Source organism: Periplaneta americana, chromosome 6 (genome assembly GCF_040183065.1).
Source record: "Periplaneta americana isolate PAMFEO1 chromosome 6, P.americana_PAMFEO1_priV1, whole genome shotgun sequence".
NCBI lineage: Eukaryota > Metazoa > Arthropoda > Insecta > Blattodea > Blattidae > Periplaneta > Periplaneta americana.
The window spans coordinates 177,203,361-177,220,600 of NC_091122.1; the positions used below are offsets into that span (position 1 = coordinate 177,203,361).

A 17,240-nucleotide genomic window follows, 5' to 3' on the forward strand; every position below is an offset into this window, starting at 1 on the left:
TTAAGTTTATTTAAGGTTATTTATATAGGCTTTAATATTCATACAAAAATAGCACAAATAACACTAAAAAAGGGATAACCGATTTTTAATAATAAACTGGCAGTTGATTTAATATTGCAAAATAAATATTTATAAATAAATAAATAAATGAATGAATAAATAAATAAATAAATACATAAATAAATAAATAAATAAATAAATAAATAAATAAATAAGTCAATAAATAAGTAAATAAAAAATAAATAAGTATATAAATAAATAAGTATATAAATAAATAATAAATAAAAAAATAGTAAATAAACAAGTAAATAAATAAGTAAATAGGTAAATAAGTAAATAAATAAATAAATAAATAAATAAATAAATAAATAAATAAATAAATAAATAAATAAATAAATAAGTAAATAAATAAATAAGTAAATAAATGAGTAAGTAAATAAGGAAATAAGTAAATAAATAAATAAGTAAATAAGTCAATAAGTAAATAATAAATAAATAAATAAATAAATAAATAAATACATAAATAAATAAATAAGTAAAGAAGTAAATAAATAAATAAGTAAATAAGTAAATAAATAAGAAAATAAGTAAATAAATAAATAAGTAAGTATATAAATAAATAAATAAACAAATAAATAAATAAGTAAATAAATAAGTGAGTAAATAAGTAAATAAATAAGTAAATAGATAAATAAGTAAATAAATAAGTAAATAAGTAAATAAATAAATGAGTAAGTAAATAAGGAAATAAGTAAATAAATAAGTAAATAAGTCAATAAGTAAATAATAAATAAATAAATAAATAACTAAAGAAGAAAATAAATAAATAAGTAAATAAGTAAATAAATAAGTAAATAAGTAAATAAATAAGTAAATAAATAAGAAAATAAGTAAATAAATAAATACATAAGTAAATAAATAAATAAATAAATAAGTGAGTAAATAAGTAAATAAATAAGTAAATAAATAAGTAAATAAGTAAATATGAAAGTAAGTAAATAAATAAGTAAATAAATAAATAAGTAAATACTTAAATAAATACGTAAATAAATAAATAAATAAAATAAATATATGCAATAAACGAATTTTGCTTACACGAGTAAATGGCAGCAAAATGTAGATATCGCGTTCTTTATTTTTTCCGAGTTAAAAAATACTCAGCGAACAACAGATTTATGCCAATGTCTCAATTTGTTTTTATTTGTCGGTTGGTCTAATTTGAGGTTGCTGATCACCAGAATGACACCTTTGTGAAATGCAACCATAAGAATTGTGTTGGTTTAGATGTATTTAAAAATATTGGCTCCTCTTATATCATTTCCCTCAGTTCTTCCAACTAACTTTCTTTACGCATTTCTTGATTCACCCATACGTGCTACATGCCCTGCCCATCTCTGGATTTAATGTTCCTAATTATGTTACGTGAAGAATACAATGCGTGCAGTTCTGCGTTGTGTAACTTTCTCCATTCTCCTGCAACTTCATTCTTCTTAGCCCCAAATATTTTTCTAAGCACCTTATTCTCGAACAGCCTTAACTCTGTTCCTCTCTCAAAGTGAGAGTCCAAGTTTCACAACCATACAGAACAACCGGTAATATAACTGTTTTATTAATTCTAACTTTCAGATTTTTTTGACAGCAGACTAAATAACAAAAGCTTCTCGACCGAATAATAACAGGCATTTCCCATATTTATTCTGCGTTTAATTTCCTCTCGAGTGTCATTTATATTTGTTACTGTTGCTCCAAGATATTTGAATTTTTCAACCTCTTCGAAAGATAAATCTCCAATTTTTATATTTCCATTTCGTAGAATATTCTGGTCACGAGACATAATCATATACTTCGTCTTTTCGGGGTTTACTTCCAAACCTATCACTTTACTTGCTTCAAGTTCAATTTTACGTGTTTTCCCTAATCGTTTGTGGATTTTCTCGATAGAGAAGAACTGATGTACCCCGTTCAATTCCAAACCCTGCCTGTTATCCTGATCTTTCCTAATGGCATATTCTAGAGCGAAGTTAAAAAGTAAAGGTGATAGTGCATGTCCTTGCTTCAGACCGCAGTGAATTGGAAAAGCATCAGATAGAAACTGACCTATAAGGACTCTGCTGTGAGTTTCACTGAGACGCATTTTAATTAATCGAACTAGTTTCTTGGCAATACCAAATTCAATAAGAATGTTATATAAAACTTCTCTCTTAACCGAGTCATATGCATAGGTGTTTTATAAACTCTAAGTTTTTTTGAAAGCAGACTGGATGACAAAAGCTTCTCAACCGAATAATAGCAGGCATTTCCCATATTTATTCTGAAATGTCATTTATATTTGTTACTCTTGCTCCAAGGTATTTGAATTTTTGCATCTTTTTAGAGGATAAATTTGCAAATTTTATATTTCAAATTCGTAGTAGGCCCTATGTTCTGATCATGAAACATAATTATATAATTCCGAAAAAAACAATCTCCTTACTTGCTTCAAGTAAAATTTCTATATTTTCCTTATTAGTTTATGGATTTTCTCCCAACATATTCACATCATCTACATAAACAAGAAGCTGATTAACCGGTTTTTTGTAGAATAATAATATTATAAATGTTTGTAATACATGAATAGCTCTTTTATAGTAGCAGTGAAATATCTTAATGGTTTTCTGGGATATAAGGAATGCTTTTATGTAGGATCTAGGAAAAGAGAATCTATCTTCTGTTTATGGTAATTAATTGAGTTTATGTCTCTCTTTTAATTGATAATTCATTAATAAAACCATTCACAGCGCAATAAAAATAACGAACAGTTGCGAAATGGGTAAGCAACATAAGTAGCAGGTATGTGCCGTGTTCGTGCTCTCCGTTTTCTATTTTTTTTTATGGAATCTTAAGCCTTGAGCAGTGACGTTTGTAACGCAAAGCGAAGGCCAATATGATGAAGGTAGGTGACGTAATTACTTACAGCCTGCAGCCTACTTCGTTTCGCCTTTAAACAGATCGTTTTAATAGTATTCTCTTATCTCGTGGTCTCGTATGACGGGATGTGAATCATTTGCCGTCAAGCGAACTCTCAGTTCCCAGTAAGAAAATGAGTCACAGAAAGCCATGATCAATTCACAGTAGGATTCTCTGCATTTATAAACATGCAAGAATAAGGTACATGTCGCGATGTTGTATACATCCACCGCCGAAAGTTTAAGGATACCCCTCCATAAGTGATGTTTCATTTATGTCCTTATACTTATGTGAAACAGCTTGATGTTTTTTTAGTAGGTTATTTTACGACGCTTTATCAACATCTTAGGTTATTTAGTGTCAGAATGAGATGAAGTTGATAATGCTGATGAAATGAGTCCGGGGTCCAGCACCGAATGTTACCCAGCATTTGCTCGTATTGGGTTGAGGGAAAACCCCGGAAAAACCTCAACTTGCCCCAACCGAAACCGGGCCACCTGGTTTCGCGGACAGACGAGCTAGTCGTTACTCCACAGGTGTGGACCCCTGATGTTTATACAGGGACAAAATACCTGTGCAAATTGCAATGATAAACTTATTGCTGAAACCTACGATGGAGCGGCTGAGATGGCGGGAGAACATAATGATTTACATGCAAAATTTCTCAGCCACTGTAAGTCAGCGATTCTTGTATACGCTACGCGTTCAAATTAAACCTCGTCTTAACTCAGTCTGCCGATTTTATGAAACAACAAAAAGTGAATAATTTCGAGGGAAAAATTGTTCCGGGGCCGGGTATCGAACCCGGGACCTTGGTTAAACGTACGTACTTCTCCCGAGTTCGATACCCGGCCCCGGAACAATTTTTCCCTCGAAATTATTCAAATTAACTTTACAGGGAGTTATACCTGAAAGCTTGATTTGCAAGTAAAAGTGAAGTTCACCAATCTTGCTGGATTTTCGAGTTTTTCTCTAAATCATCAAAGTTGGCATGTTTATTTGAATCAGTAATGGATAATGAAGATTGTGAATGGGACCACGAAACTGTCGTTTGTGTACGAGGATTATTAAGTTTACTGAATGATTTTGAATTTATTTTCTACTAATAGTATTCGCTTCAATATTCTCACACTGTGACATTCTGTTTAAAAAAGTACTAGATGCTGCTTTTTGTAATATAATATTATAATGGGTTTGAGGGATGTGGGATATGATGGTAGAGACTGTATTAATGTTGCTTAGGATAGGAACCAATGGCGGGCTTATGTGAGGGCGGCAATGAACCTGCGGGTTCCTTAAAAGTCATTTGTAAATGATGTCAGTCAATCGATGTAAATTTTAGGAAAACAACAAAAAACTATAGGTTATTAACAGGTTTAAAAAGTAATTGTATTTTTTTCAGCTTCTTAATAATGTAAGCGACATTTTGAGAAAATTTGTAATGTATATTAATAATTAATTTTTAACAGATATTCTTAATTTTAAATGATACAGATTAGTTGACTGATGTCCTTTGAAAACAAATTGATTCATTTTGCAAAATAAGTTTCTCGTCTATGATTGCCATCAACACAAACGCGAAAAATCTACAGAACTTGAAAATATCACTGTGTGTGCGTGCGTGTGTGTATGTGTGGTACTTAGTCCAGATTTGAGAAGCTACTTTGTGCATATATCACATTAATTATTTTTTACTTTACAACTATTGAAGTATTTTTTTTTTTTGTAAAATCTTGTTTATCTTTCGGGCAAATCGCAATATAGCGAACGTAGAAGCTCCGCCCACGACCCCTTCCACTTTTCCCCTACTAGCTCATCAGACCTCTACGTGATAGGCGAGTGTTCTGTCGAATACACATTTCAAGTGGGTGGGGATAACTTCCCCTACTGGCGTTCGCTATATTGCGATTTATCCTATCTTTCTAAATACAAAATAAATGTGTTATAGTAAGACGTTTTATTTTGTAAATCATGTCGCAACACCCCCCCCCCCACCCCAGCTCTTGACGCGACCCCCACTTTGGGAACCACTGCTGTAGAGTATAGGAACCGAAACAAGTTCTTTGCGCAAGTGGTGGGTGGAGGGAGGCCAGTCCAATAACCGCCCTGGAGGCAAGCATTGATTGAAGACAAGCGTCCAAAATGCCACCCCTATCTATCACCGTCTGTCACGTGCATCTTACCCCTTAGGGGCCGTGAGCCGATGCAACCCGCAATACTCTACTGCACTGCTAGACTCCGCCCATTCGCTTGTCGTAGGCTCCACCCAATGGCGTCGATTTACTCCAGATTCCATCTATATCCTGTTCTCCCCAAAGGTCTTTTTCCCTCAGGTCTTCCAACTATACGCATACGTGTTATATGCCCTGTCCATCTCAAACTTCTGGATTTAATGTTCCTAATCACCTGTCCTATTTCGTACATCAAGCAGAAGATCAAGCACACAACTACACTCAAGTGGAATACATACTGGAACTCTAGTGTTAAAGGCTCTGTGACCAAGAAATTATTCTTTCCCAATGTACAAGACAGACTATGTTGCAGTCAGTTCTCAACCGACTTCTTTTACACCCAATTTATGACCGGCCATGGAAAATTCGGTTCCTACTTTGAAAGATTTAGGATCAAAAGTGCAGAAGAATCTCTGTGCATATGCAAAGAGAATCAGACTGTTGAACATTTGATTTTTCACTGTCCAGTGTTCGAAAGGAAAAGACACTTTTTAAGATATCATATCTCTGACTGCAATTTAAATTACTCCACACCCCTTTACCATTTTCTTAGAAAAAAATGTTGTTACAAACAATTCACAGAGTTTATACACCACATCCACGCAAGACTGTAGCTGTTAATTGTATATAAATTAATGATGTTATAAAATCCTAATGCACTATGTAAAACAAGGTGTCTATCTTTGGGACATAATAATAGTAATGACAACAATAACTATGTTTGTATTATAGATTTTACTATTGTTGAGTATTTGATGACAGGTATATAGTTTGTAACCATAAGTAATTTTGTTTTTATTTTTTCTTTACTATCGCAAACCAACTATATAATAGGTATTTTATTTGTAACTACGCCAATTCTGTGCATTATCTCATTAATATTGCTTAAAATTATGTATAAGATCACAAATTAATGTAATAATCTTGCAATTTCTCTACACCTTCGATTATAATTTCTAATTTTATTTCATTTTGTTTTAACTGAAAGTAATTATTGCATAACGTATTTAGTATTGTTTATGTCTCTTAATTAGTGTATTTATATTGTAACTATGATTCACACCTACTATTAATTCTTTAAAATTGTGTATTATCACTACATAATGTATTTTACATGTAACAAACTACAACCCTAATATACCAAAGGTAAAATAGGGTTTCAATATTTGGATAACAATAATAATAACAATAATAATGTTCCTAATTGTTAGGTGAAGAATACAATGCGTTCAGTTCTGCGTTGTGTAACTTCATCCCTCTTAGCCCTAAATATTTTCCTAAGCACCTTATTCTCAAATACCCCTAACCTCCGTTTCTCTCTTAAAGTGAGACTCCAAGTTTCACAATCATACACAATAGGTCTAACCGGTAATATAACTGTTTTATAAATTCTAACTTTCAGCTTTTTTTGAAAGCAGACTGGATGTGTATGCTATTATAGTGACGAAACAAAAGAGATAAACTATTTTTTTTCGAGACAGAGAAGATAATGAAAGGAAAATTATGGAACATTTTTTAATGACGAGAGAAAAACGGGAGAAACGCGAGAAAAACATCACAGCCTTGGTTTTATCCACCACAAATACAACTCTGCCATCGCCGAGATACAAACTCGAACCTGCGGTTTTTGTAAGCCATCACTCTGACACACGAGTTAACAATACGGCTTGAAACTTATACGTCTGTGAAAATGTTGAAATAGACTCTTTGCAGCATGTAATAATTATTTTTATCTATACTTCGTGCAATGAGAAAGCGAAAATGGTCTGTCCGTTTTTCTTTCTTAATTGTGTCAGACTTTCTTCAGGCTAGCTTATATTGCAGCACCTCCTGCCAGGAGCTAGGTGTTTATTATGCTATTACGTAAGTTATACTTAGTATGTTATTAGATGTGACATAAGATCTTGTTTTACCCTTCTTTTTCAGTTATTTAGGCCTACTTCGAAGTTAATTATCATAGACTCCTTAAGGGCCCCCATACACGCAAATACTTATCGGAGACATCTCTACTATGGGTCACATTGAAAATTTATACGAACTAATAGGCTGTATGTATAGCAACTCATTTTTTCTGTTGTCGTTTTTATTGGTTCTCAAAATGTTTCCGTTTAAATCTTATGCACTTGTCCATTCAATGGAGGAACCAGTCATCAAAATACTGCACCCACTTTTCTAAACAATCTTGTAGTTGAATAATTTCAAGGGAAAAATTGTTCCGGGGCCGGGTATCGATTCCGGGACCTCTGGTTGAACGTACCAGCGCTCTGCCAACTGAGCTACCCGGGAACTCCACCCGACACCGTCTCAACTTTTCCCTTTATATCCACACAACTCGCGTGGGCTGACGAAACTCCAGAGACCCACATCGAGTGCACACAATCTCTGTGTGACTTGGAATTGTAGTTTTCTGTTAACGCACACAGTGACGTATATATTATGCAAATCTAAGTCACACAGAGATTGTGTGCACTCGATGTGGGTCTCTGGCATTTCGTCAGCCCACGCGAGTTGTGTGGATATAAAGGGAAAAGTTGAGACGGTGTCGGGTGGAGTTCCCGGGTAGCTCAGTTGGCAGAGCGCTGGTACGTTCAACCAGAGGTCCCGGGATCGATACCCGGCCCCGGAACAATTTTTCCCTTGAAATTATTCAAATCTGCTTTACAGGGAGCTTCACCTGAAAGACTAGATTTACAACATTGTAGTTGATACAGCGTCATTAAATAACCAAGTTTAAAAAAAATTAAAAAATGACTGGAGACATCTATTTTGGATGTAAAGTCATCGGATGTAAGAGATAACTACACATGTAATTATCATAGATAGATAGATAGATAGATAGATAGATAGATAGATAGATAGATAGATAGATAGATAGATAGATAGATAGATAGATAGATAGATAGATAGATAGATAGATAGATAGATAGATAGATAGATAGATTTATTCGTTCCATAATATTCTTACATTTCCTTTATAGCATAGAATAAAGAAAATGTCCAATTCTTACGTTTAAATATAAATGCAATACATAATTATAAAATGCAAATATGAAATGTGTACAGAATTAATACCTTAATAACGATGATAATATTTTATACAATGTAATATGTTTACCATTTTATACTTACTTACTGGCTTTTAAGGAACCCGGAGGTTCATTGCCGCCCTCACATAAGCCCGCCATTGGTCCCTATCCCGAGCAAGATTAATCCATTCTCTACCATCATATCCCACCTCCCTCAAATCCATCTTATTTGAAGGATTCGTAACAAGCTGTTTTTTTACGATGCTGGGTTGTTAGCTCTTCGCCCAACCCCCAAGCTGTCCGCGGCTGTTTACCATTTTATAGTATTAAAATATTTACACAGTACTGTGAAATGTCAAGAATTTATCTACAGAGTAGAAAGTGTGAGATATTAAGTAATTTTTTAGTTTTACCTTAAATAATGCAGGGTTTTGGCTATGATTCTTAATGTCTTCAGGAAGACTATTGAACATTTTTATCGCCATGTAACATACTCCCCTTTGATAGCATGATAAATTTGATGATGGCGTATGAAAATCATTCTTTCTGCGGGTATTCCTACTATGTATGGCTGAATTAGTTGGAAAAATTTCTTTATTACATAAGAGGAAATTTATTATAGAGTATATGTATTGATTTGTTAAGGTTAGAATCTCTAATTTTTTTTAAAAATAATCTACATGATTCTCTAGCCTTTGCTCCAACTATTATTCTAATGGCTCTTTTTTGTAATCTATATATATATAATTTGAACTGGTAATGGAAATTACGGGAGAACGGCTGAACGGATTTTAATGAGAGACCCCTCATTTTTCATGCCTGGCATACAAAGTTTTTCGGAAAAATAGTAGTTTTCAGTGAAATGTCAATTTTCCTACATAATTTTCCTATTTTCCAAAATCCATCTGTTGTCAGTTTTGAGAACTAATTTTATTGAATCACGGCCGACTTGATTGAATTTTAGAACAAAACACACACTACAATAAACAATAGGCTATTACACGAAGGCTATGACGTGCAGGATTACCGACAAATTTAGAGCTCAATTCAATTTGTTATTAAAAACTGATTCTGCAGTGTATAATTTTCTGAGTACAGCTGTGTATTGGATATTCAAATCTACGAAACTTGAGGTGGTTTGATGACATTATTACCATTAGAAATTAAATATTATTATAGTTAATATCATGATGCATCTATTTTCCATTAATTGTACATAATATTGATGCTATATTGATGACATGAAAGTGAAAGGTTTTGAGGTTATGTACGTAAATGTAGAGAATAAATTTAGATCTTCATTTCTATAATTTACTGAGTGGCTGCTATATATGTAACTACAACACTTAAGTAAGATAATAATATTGTTATTAAAAATCAAATATTTTTATACTTATTAACCCAGTGGGGTTGGGTCTTTTTCATATACTTAATGGCGGTGTAGTGTAGATATTGATATGTGTCATTGTCTTCAGTATTGGCTGGAGAGAGCGCAAAAATTACAGTTCCTAAGGAAAGATGAAAAGGTATTAATTACTGATAAAATAAGAGGCCTAGAAAATTTTGTAGTCTCCAGACCGTTTCAGCAAGATCTCTTAGTAGGATAAAATGATTTTACGCTCTACATTTCAAGTTCTACATGCAGCAGCTATACGAAAATGCTATTGTTCGAAAGCTTAGTAAACCTGACATTTTTTTAACTTTTGCCTACAATCCATAATGACCTGAAATAGCTACTTCTATCGTCCTGACATTGATACTTGCATTTTCCCGTTGAAACTCAGAAACTGAAGTTGGATAGGTTCAAGAAAAAGTATTTGAACTAAAAAAAAATCCATTCAGAGGGAGTATGTTTTATTATTATGGAAGCAAATAACTATCAAAAAGACAAGTATTCTTCATTGAAAATAAATCTGAAAAATTTTTATTTGAACGTCTAACGAACTTAGTTTGCAGCAGCATTTGCTCCACAAGCCACTAGTAAGAATATATTTTTACTATCTGCAGAATTTCCCCAAAATATTATTCCGTAGGACATAATGGAATGAAAATAGGCAAAATATATTGTCTTTAAGATAGCCTACTGCTGTTTAGAAATTGTTGTAACGACCTAATTGCGAAGCATGCTGAGCTAAGTTTGGGGGTTATTTCTTTGATATGATTTTTCAATTTATTGTATTATTAATATGAAAACCAAGAAATTTGGTTGTTGATGTTTCTAGTAGATGTATATTGTTGATAGTTGTGTCCAATGTTTCAGAGATTAAATTTGAAGTGGTTTTAAATTGAATTATGTTAGTTTTATTAATGTTTAATGCTAGTTTATTGGTTGTAAACCAGTCACAAATTTTAAGGAGAATTATTTCTGTTTTATATTTGAATGTGTCAAAGCTCTTGTCTGTAAAATGATTTTATTTTATTCGAATAAAGCAAATTTAATTTTCGTTTCACTTTACACGCCACTGAACGATATGCAGTTTGATAGACAAGCGTATTGTCATTGTCTCTCTCGCCATCCCTTGTTCAGGTAGGTCTGTCTCTGGAGCAAAGGTAATTCGACAGTTTCGAGGAATTGAAATGACTGGTTGTGCACGAAAAGTCTACATATTAATACAATTAGATTTTTTTTTTTTATACATTTTGTAATATTTATGTAAGAACGGATTAACCAGCTAACGCTCTTGTTACACCCAGTTCCTCAACTTTTCTTTTTCATTCTGGCCAAGTAGGTCTTCAGTTCAAGCATTAGGAACTTTACCCTGCTGTTGATAAAGCGTCGTAAAATAACCTAAAAAAAAAACTTTACTCTCCTTGTTGATCCAGTCTATCTGGCTGGACTACGTGTTCACATTTTTCTTGGCGCTATCCTTCAAGGTCGAGTGTAGCGAAACAACAGTTCGGAGAAGGAAATTGTTACAGAGTTCTGAAAGGTTTCACCGACTACAATCAATATAGACCTATTACAGTAGACATATTGTATAGCCAATATCAGATAGCAGATAGCTTATATTCAAATAAGCCTATAAAATTTTAGAATTAAAAGATTTCATTCATTCATTCATTGTTCTATCCAAGGGCAGGTCTTTCACTGCAAACCCAGCATTCTCCAATCTTTCCTATTTTCTACTTTCCTCGTTGTCTCCTCATATGATCCATATATCTTAATGTCGTCTATCATCTGATATCTTCTTATGCCCGGAAGTCTTCTCCCGTTCACCATTCCTTCCAGTGCATCCTTTAGTAGGCAGTTTCTTCTCAGCCAGTGACCTACCCAATCCCTTTTCCTCTTCCTGATCAGTTCCAGCATCATTATTTCTTCATCCACTCTTTCCAACACAGCTTCGTTTCTTATTGTCTGTCCACTTCACACGTTCCATTCTTCTCCATATCCACATTTCAAATGCTTCTATTCGCTTCTCTTCACTTCGTCGTAATGTCCATTTTCCTGCCCACACAAAGCACTTCACTAGTCTCTTCCGTAGTTCTTTTTCCAGAGGTCCGCAGAACATTCCTTTTCCTATTCAAAGCTTCCTTGAACTTTGCTATCCTCCTTTTGACTTCCTGGCAGCAGCTCATGTTACTGCTTATAGTACACCCAAGTATTTGAAGCTGTCCACTTACTCTACTGCCTCATTTAGAATTCGTAAGTTTATCTTCTTTATTTTTCTTCCTATAACCATGCTCTTCGTCTTAATTGCATTTATCTTCATCCCATACTGCTCACACCTGTCATTTAGCTCCAGTAGCATATCCTTTAGTATCATTTTCTCTTCTGCTAACAATGCCATATCATCTGAAAATCTTATGCACTTTATTCTTCTTCCTCCTACTATCACTCCTCCCATGTTATGAAAACAGTTCTTTACTAAGTCCTGCAGGTAGATGTTGAACAGGGTAGGTGATAAAGGACATCCTCGACGTACTCCTCTTCCAATTTCGCTTCCTTCTGACATTTCTTCTCCTATCCTGACTTTGACTCGTTGTTTCATATAAAGATTACTAAACAGTCTTCTCTCTTTCCAATCCACATCAATTTTCTTTACGATCTCCATCAGTTTAATCCAGTCCACTCTGTCAAAAGCCTTTTCTAGGTCCACAAATACTACATACACTTCTTTATTCTTCTCTAGGGATCTTTCGCCGATTGTTCGTAGCAGTCCAATTGCATCTCTCGCACCTTTCGCCTTTGTGAAGCGAAACTACTCCTTCTTCCAACTGTTCTTCCATATTAGAATATAAACGTCGATTCAGTATTCGTTAAAACGTTTAAGGTTTTATATTTTAACAAGTGTTCTAAAGCGAATCAATTTGTAAACTCTGATATTTATTAAAGAATTTCGTCTCCAGATCTGAATGAGAGAGGCGCGTATAAAGCTGAGTAACAGATGTAGTATCAGGCTTGGAAAGTTACACGTAAAAAATAATTTCTACCCGACGCTTAAAGTGAGTAATTTATGTCATAACGTAAAAAATGTAATACAAAACTTGCTGCAATACATTAAATAAACTTGAGGAATTGATTTGAACTAGTCACAGTGTCTTCATTTCTTCTGTCCTTTGAAACTATAAGCCGACGTCGTATAGTGTTTACAAAGTGGTCGGCAAAGATTACGTCATATAAAATGCAGCCCACAGTACACACCAAAAAAAAGGAAGGTAGGGAGGAAGAGAAAAGATCTTTGAGGAGGCCAATGCGTAAATGGGAGGATAATATTAAAATACATTTTGAGGAAAGTGGGATATGACTGTAGGGACTGCATTGACCTTGCTCAGGATAGGGAGCGATGGCGGGCTTATGTGAGGGCGGCAATGAACTCGTGTTCGTTAAAAGCCAATAAGTAAGTAAATAAGGGGGGGGCATACTCAGACTGCTTAACGTTGAATGAAGAAGTGATGGCTAAGGGGAGGGAGATCATGCCTTAACCCTCCGCCCTACTTGTGCAGTAAGGGATTGACTCGTGAGTCAAGAAGTGCTGACCATTGGTTTGCAATGTTCGTTATAAGTTGCCTTTTATATAATTCTTATAGCCCTTTTCTACAGCAATAGTTACAGACAGCAAATATGTCCAAAGGTATTTTTCCGATACTAGGAATGTTGAAAACGAATGTATTCGCGAAAATATCTGTAGGATTATAAATTGATATGTACTAAATTACAATACATTATTGATAAATATAGATTAGTCTGATGACAATTGTATCTGTAGTGTAGAGGAATATGTGGTTTGTTTGCGCAAAATAAATAGTAGATTTTATTTTCAGGATTATTACAGGCGCGAATTTACGCATGGGATGAATAGGCAGCTGCCTATGGAGGTAAATTTCCAGTGGCGGAAAAATTTTAAATTACACATCTCCCTCGTAAAATTGAAGGCCACTATATCTGTTTCTTAAGGATGGTATTTTTTGGTGAAAAATAAGTAAATTAAAAAAAAAATATTTAAAATACTCTGTGATATGTGTGTAATGCATAGCATAACATTTTGTGGGTATTTGTGCCCTTATCGGATGTTAAGTCGTCATTTTTAAACTTCCTGCGTTATGGATTTTTAAATTACTCGCCCCCTTTTATTGTTGTTTCCGGTAAATTAAATAAAAGAAAAACAATTTTCTTTAAAATACTCTTTGATATATGTGGAATGCATTGCATAATATTTTGTGGGTATTTTTTGTCCTTATCGGATGTTAAGTCGTCATTTTTAAACTTCCTGCGTTATGGATTTTTAAATTACTCGCCCCCTTTTATTGTTGTTTCCGGTAAATTAAATAAAAGAAAAACAATTTTCTTTAAAATACTATTTGATATATGTGGAATGCATAGCATAACATTTTGTGGGTATTTGTGCCCTTATCGGATGTTAAGTCGTCATTTTTAAACTTCCTGCGTTATGGATTTTTAAATTACTCGCCCCCTTTTATTGTTGTTTCCGGTAAATTAAATAAAAGAAAAACAATTTTCTTTAAAATACTCTTTGATATATGTGGAATGCATTGCATAATATTTTGTGGGTATTTGTGCCCTTATCGGATCTTGAAACGTCATTTTTAAACTTCCTGCGCTATGGATTTTTAAATCACATGCCACCTTTTATCGGTTTCCGGTAACTTCATTTTTTTTTGCTACATTGCCAGACAAAAATTTATATAATTTCTGAATTATTAAAGATACATGCATGGAATTTAGAACACACATTCTTTAAACTATTAGGAAACTTTTCTGGGTAACAGAATTTTGTTAATTGATCTCATTTCAAAAATACGTCCGTTTGTTTGCAAGAAAGGAAATCAGAAAATTGTTATTAAATTTTAATTGTTTATTTTACAAACGTGGGGACTAATATCAAAATTCTGTTACAGACAGTTTGTAGAGCATGCTTTTGCAAACACATTGCAAAAAACTGTTTGAATCTATCTTAAAAAACGGTTTAGATATATATCGGTTTTAGTACAATCCTACATTGGGTATATATATATATATATATATTTTTTTTTTTTTCAAATTTGGGCCCCCCAAATAACTTTTTTTCAAAATATTTATATTTGGTTGAGTTGCAACAGCTCTGTGCTCTCTACATACACAAAATTAATATTTTACACCAAATAGGAAAAAAGTTAAAAAAATACCATCCTCTCCCTTTAATATTTTGAAATTAAGCGATATTTTGGACTATAGGAAATGTTTCAATATTCCATTACGAAAACGTTAGCTTTTTTCGGCAATTTAAAACTCCGTAGAGCGAGACGGACCGTGTAGAAAACATCGAGACACATTAAATAGAGAATAGAGCGAGACGGACCGTGTAGAAAACATCGAGGCACATTAAATAGAGAATAGAGCGAGACGGACCGTGTAGAAAACATCGAGGCACATTAAATAGAGAATAGAGCGAGACGGACCGTGTAGAAAACATCGAGGCACATTAAATAGAGAATAGAGCGAGACGGACCGTGTAGAAAACATCGAGGCACATTAAATAGAGAATAGAGCGAGACGGACCGTGTAGAAAACATCGAGGCACATTAGATAGAGAATAGAGCGAGACGGACCGTGTAGAAAACATCGAGGCACATTAAATAGAGAATAGAGCGAGACGGACCGTGTAGAAAACATCGAGGCACATTAAATAGAGAATAGAGCGAGACGGACCGTGTAGAAAACATCGAGGCACATTAAATAGAGAATAGAGCGAGACGGACCGTGTAGAAAACATCGAGGCACATTAAATAGAGAATAGAGCGAGACGGACCGTGTAGAAAACATCGAGGCACATTAAATAGAGAATAGAGCGGGACGGACCGTGTAGAAAACATCGAGGCATATTAAATAGAGAATAGAGCGAGACGGACCGTGTAGAAAACATCGAGGCACATGAAATAGAGAATAGAGCGAGACGGACCATGTAGAAAACATCGAGGCACATGAAATAGAGAATAGAGTGAGACGGACCGTGTAGAAAACATCGAGGCATATTAAATAGAGAATAGAGTGAGACGGACCGTGTAGAAAACATCGAGGCACATTAAATAGAGAATAGAGCGGAACGGACCATGTAGAAAACATCGAGGCACATTAAATACAGAATAGAGCGAGACGGACCGTGTGGAAAACATCGAGGCACATTAAATAGAGAATAGAGCGAGACGGACCGTGTAGAAAACATCGAGGCACATTAAATAGAGAATAGAGCGGGACGGACCGTGTAGAAAACATCGAGGCACATTAAATAGAGAATAGAGCGAGACGGACCGTGTAGAAAACATCGAGGTACATTAAGTGAAGCGTTCCCAAATTTCATATAAAAATTCTGGGCAATGATATAAGTGTTAACTTACTCTTGAGTTCTTGGCCCTCCCGGGTGCAGGGTCCTTTGTCCATGAGGCAGTTGAAGTAGCTCTTCAGCAACCTCTCGCTCTTGAGGATGCCGTCCACGTCGATGCTGTCATAGCGGGTGGTATACTTGTCGGAACTCGCGGGCACCGTCGAGGCGTGGTGCGCGATGGCTAGGAGCAGGAGCACGGCCACAAGGAGCTTCATAGTTGGGTTTCTGAAAGCGACTGAGCTCTCACGGTGATCCGGCGTCGCACATCAGGCGCGCCACTGCCGTCCTTGACCGCGGGGATCGCAATCCCGGAGGCTAACTCGCTAATTACATGTTGAGTTCGTACCTTGGGACATGCGATCCGTTCGAAATTGGAGTATGAATGTCGTGCAGCATATACTACAGACGTGGACAAATTTTTAACCTTGAATTTAGATAATTTTTCATTTTTTTTTAATTATCATTATGTAGTCTTGTAAATGAGCAGATTATGTTCGCAATACTTTAAGAACAACATCAACATGTTGATTGTTTATGAGTAGCATTAGAAATCGTCTGAAAATATAGACAAAATAAGTTGAACAAAGGAAACAAAAGACAGATCCAAAATCTGCATCAACACATCAACACTCCTGTCTATCTTGCGTCTCGTTTTCAAAATTTATCCACCCATCATAACCTAGACACACGATCACAACACTCCTCAATATTATCCATTCCCTCCCACCGAACATCCTCATATTCATCTTCTTTCACTGTGGCTGTTCCTCGGCTTTGGAATTCCCTACCGAGTAATGTCAGGGACTGTCAGACATCAAACCAATTTAAGAATAGGCTAACGAAGTATTTTTATAAGAATTCTTGTTAACAATAATAGCTGTTTCATGTTTCTCCTATTTCTTACCAATTTTTTTTTATTGTCACACTAACATTACTTATCCAACTTTCATTATTTACTTTCATGTTGTTTTATGGTCTAGATATTAATGTAATTACTATGTAACCACTTGTATTCAATTAGAATTAGAGTCTGACTGGACGGAAGAGAAGGCCTACTGGCCTTAGCTCTGCCAGATTAAATAAATTATTATTATTATTATTATTATTATTATTATTATTATTATTATTATTATTAAACAAAATACACCCAAAGCTACACTACACATTAGAAACTGAAAACAACAAATCCATAAATTTTCTAGACATCACAATAACAA

General features: G+C 34.4%; 1 protein-coding gene across 1 annotated transcript in view; it reads right to left on the reverse strand.

Annotated features, from left to right (window-relative positions):
* The window catches only part of LOC138702073 (ejaculatory bulb-specific protein 3-like), a 35,648-nt gene extending 19,376 nt beyond the window's left edge, over positions 1 to 16,272 (reverse strand). The window contains exon 1 of the mRNA XM_069829613.1: positions 16,037 to 16,272. Within this exon, the coding sequence (XP_069685714.1) occupies positions 16,037 to 16,238 (202 nt within the window). The 5' untranslated portion in view covers positions 16,239 to 16,272. The remainder of the gene's footprint in view (positions 1 to 16,036) is intronic.
* Positions 16,273 to 17,240: the final 968 nt, after the last annotated feature.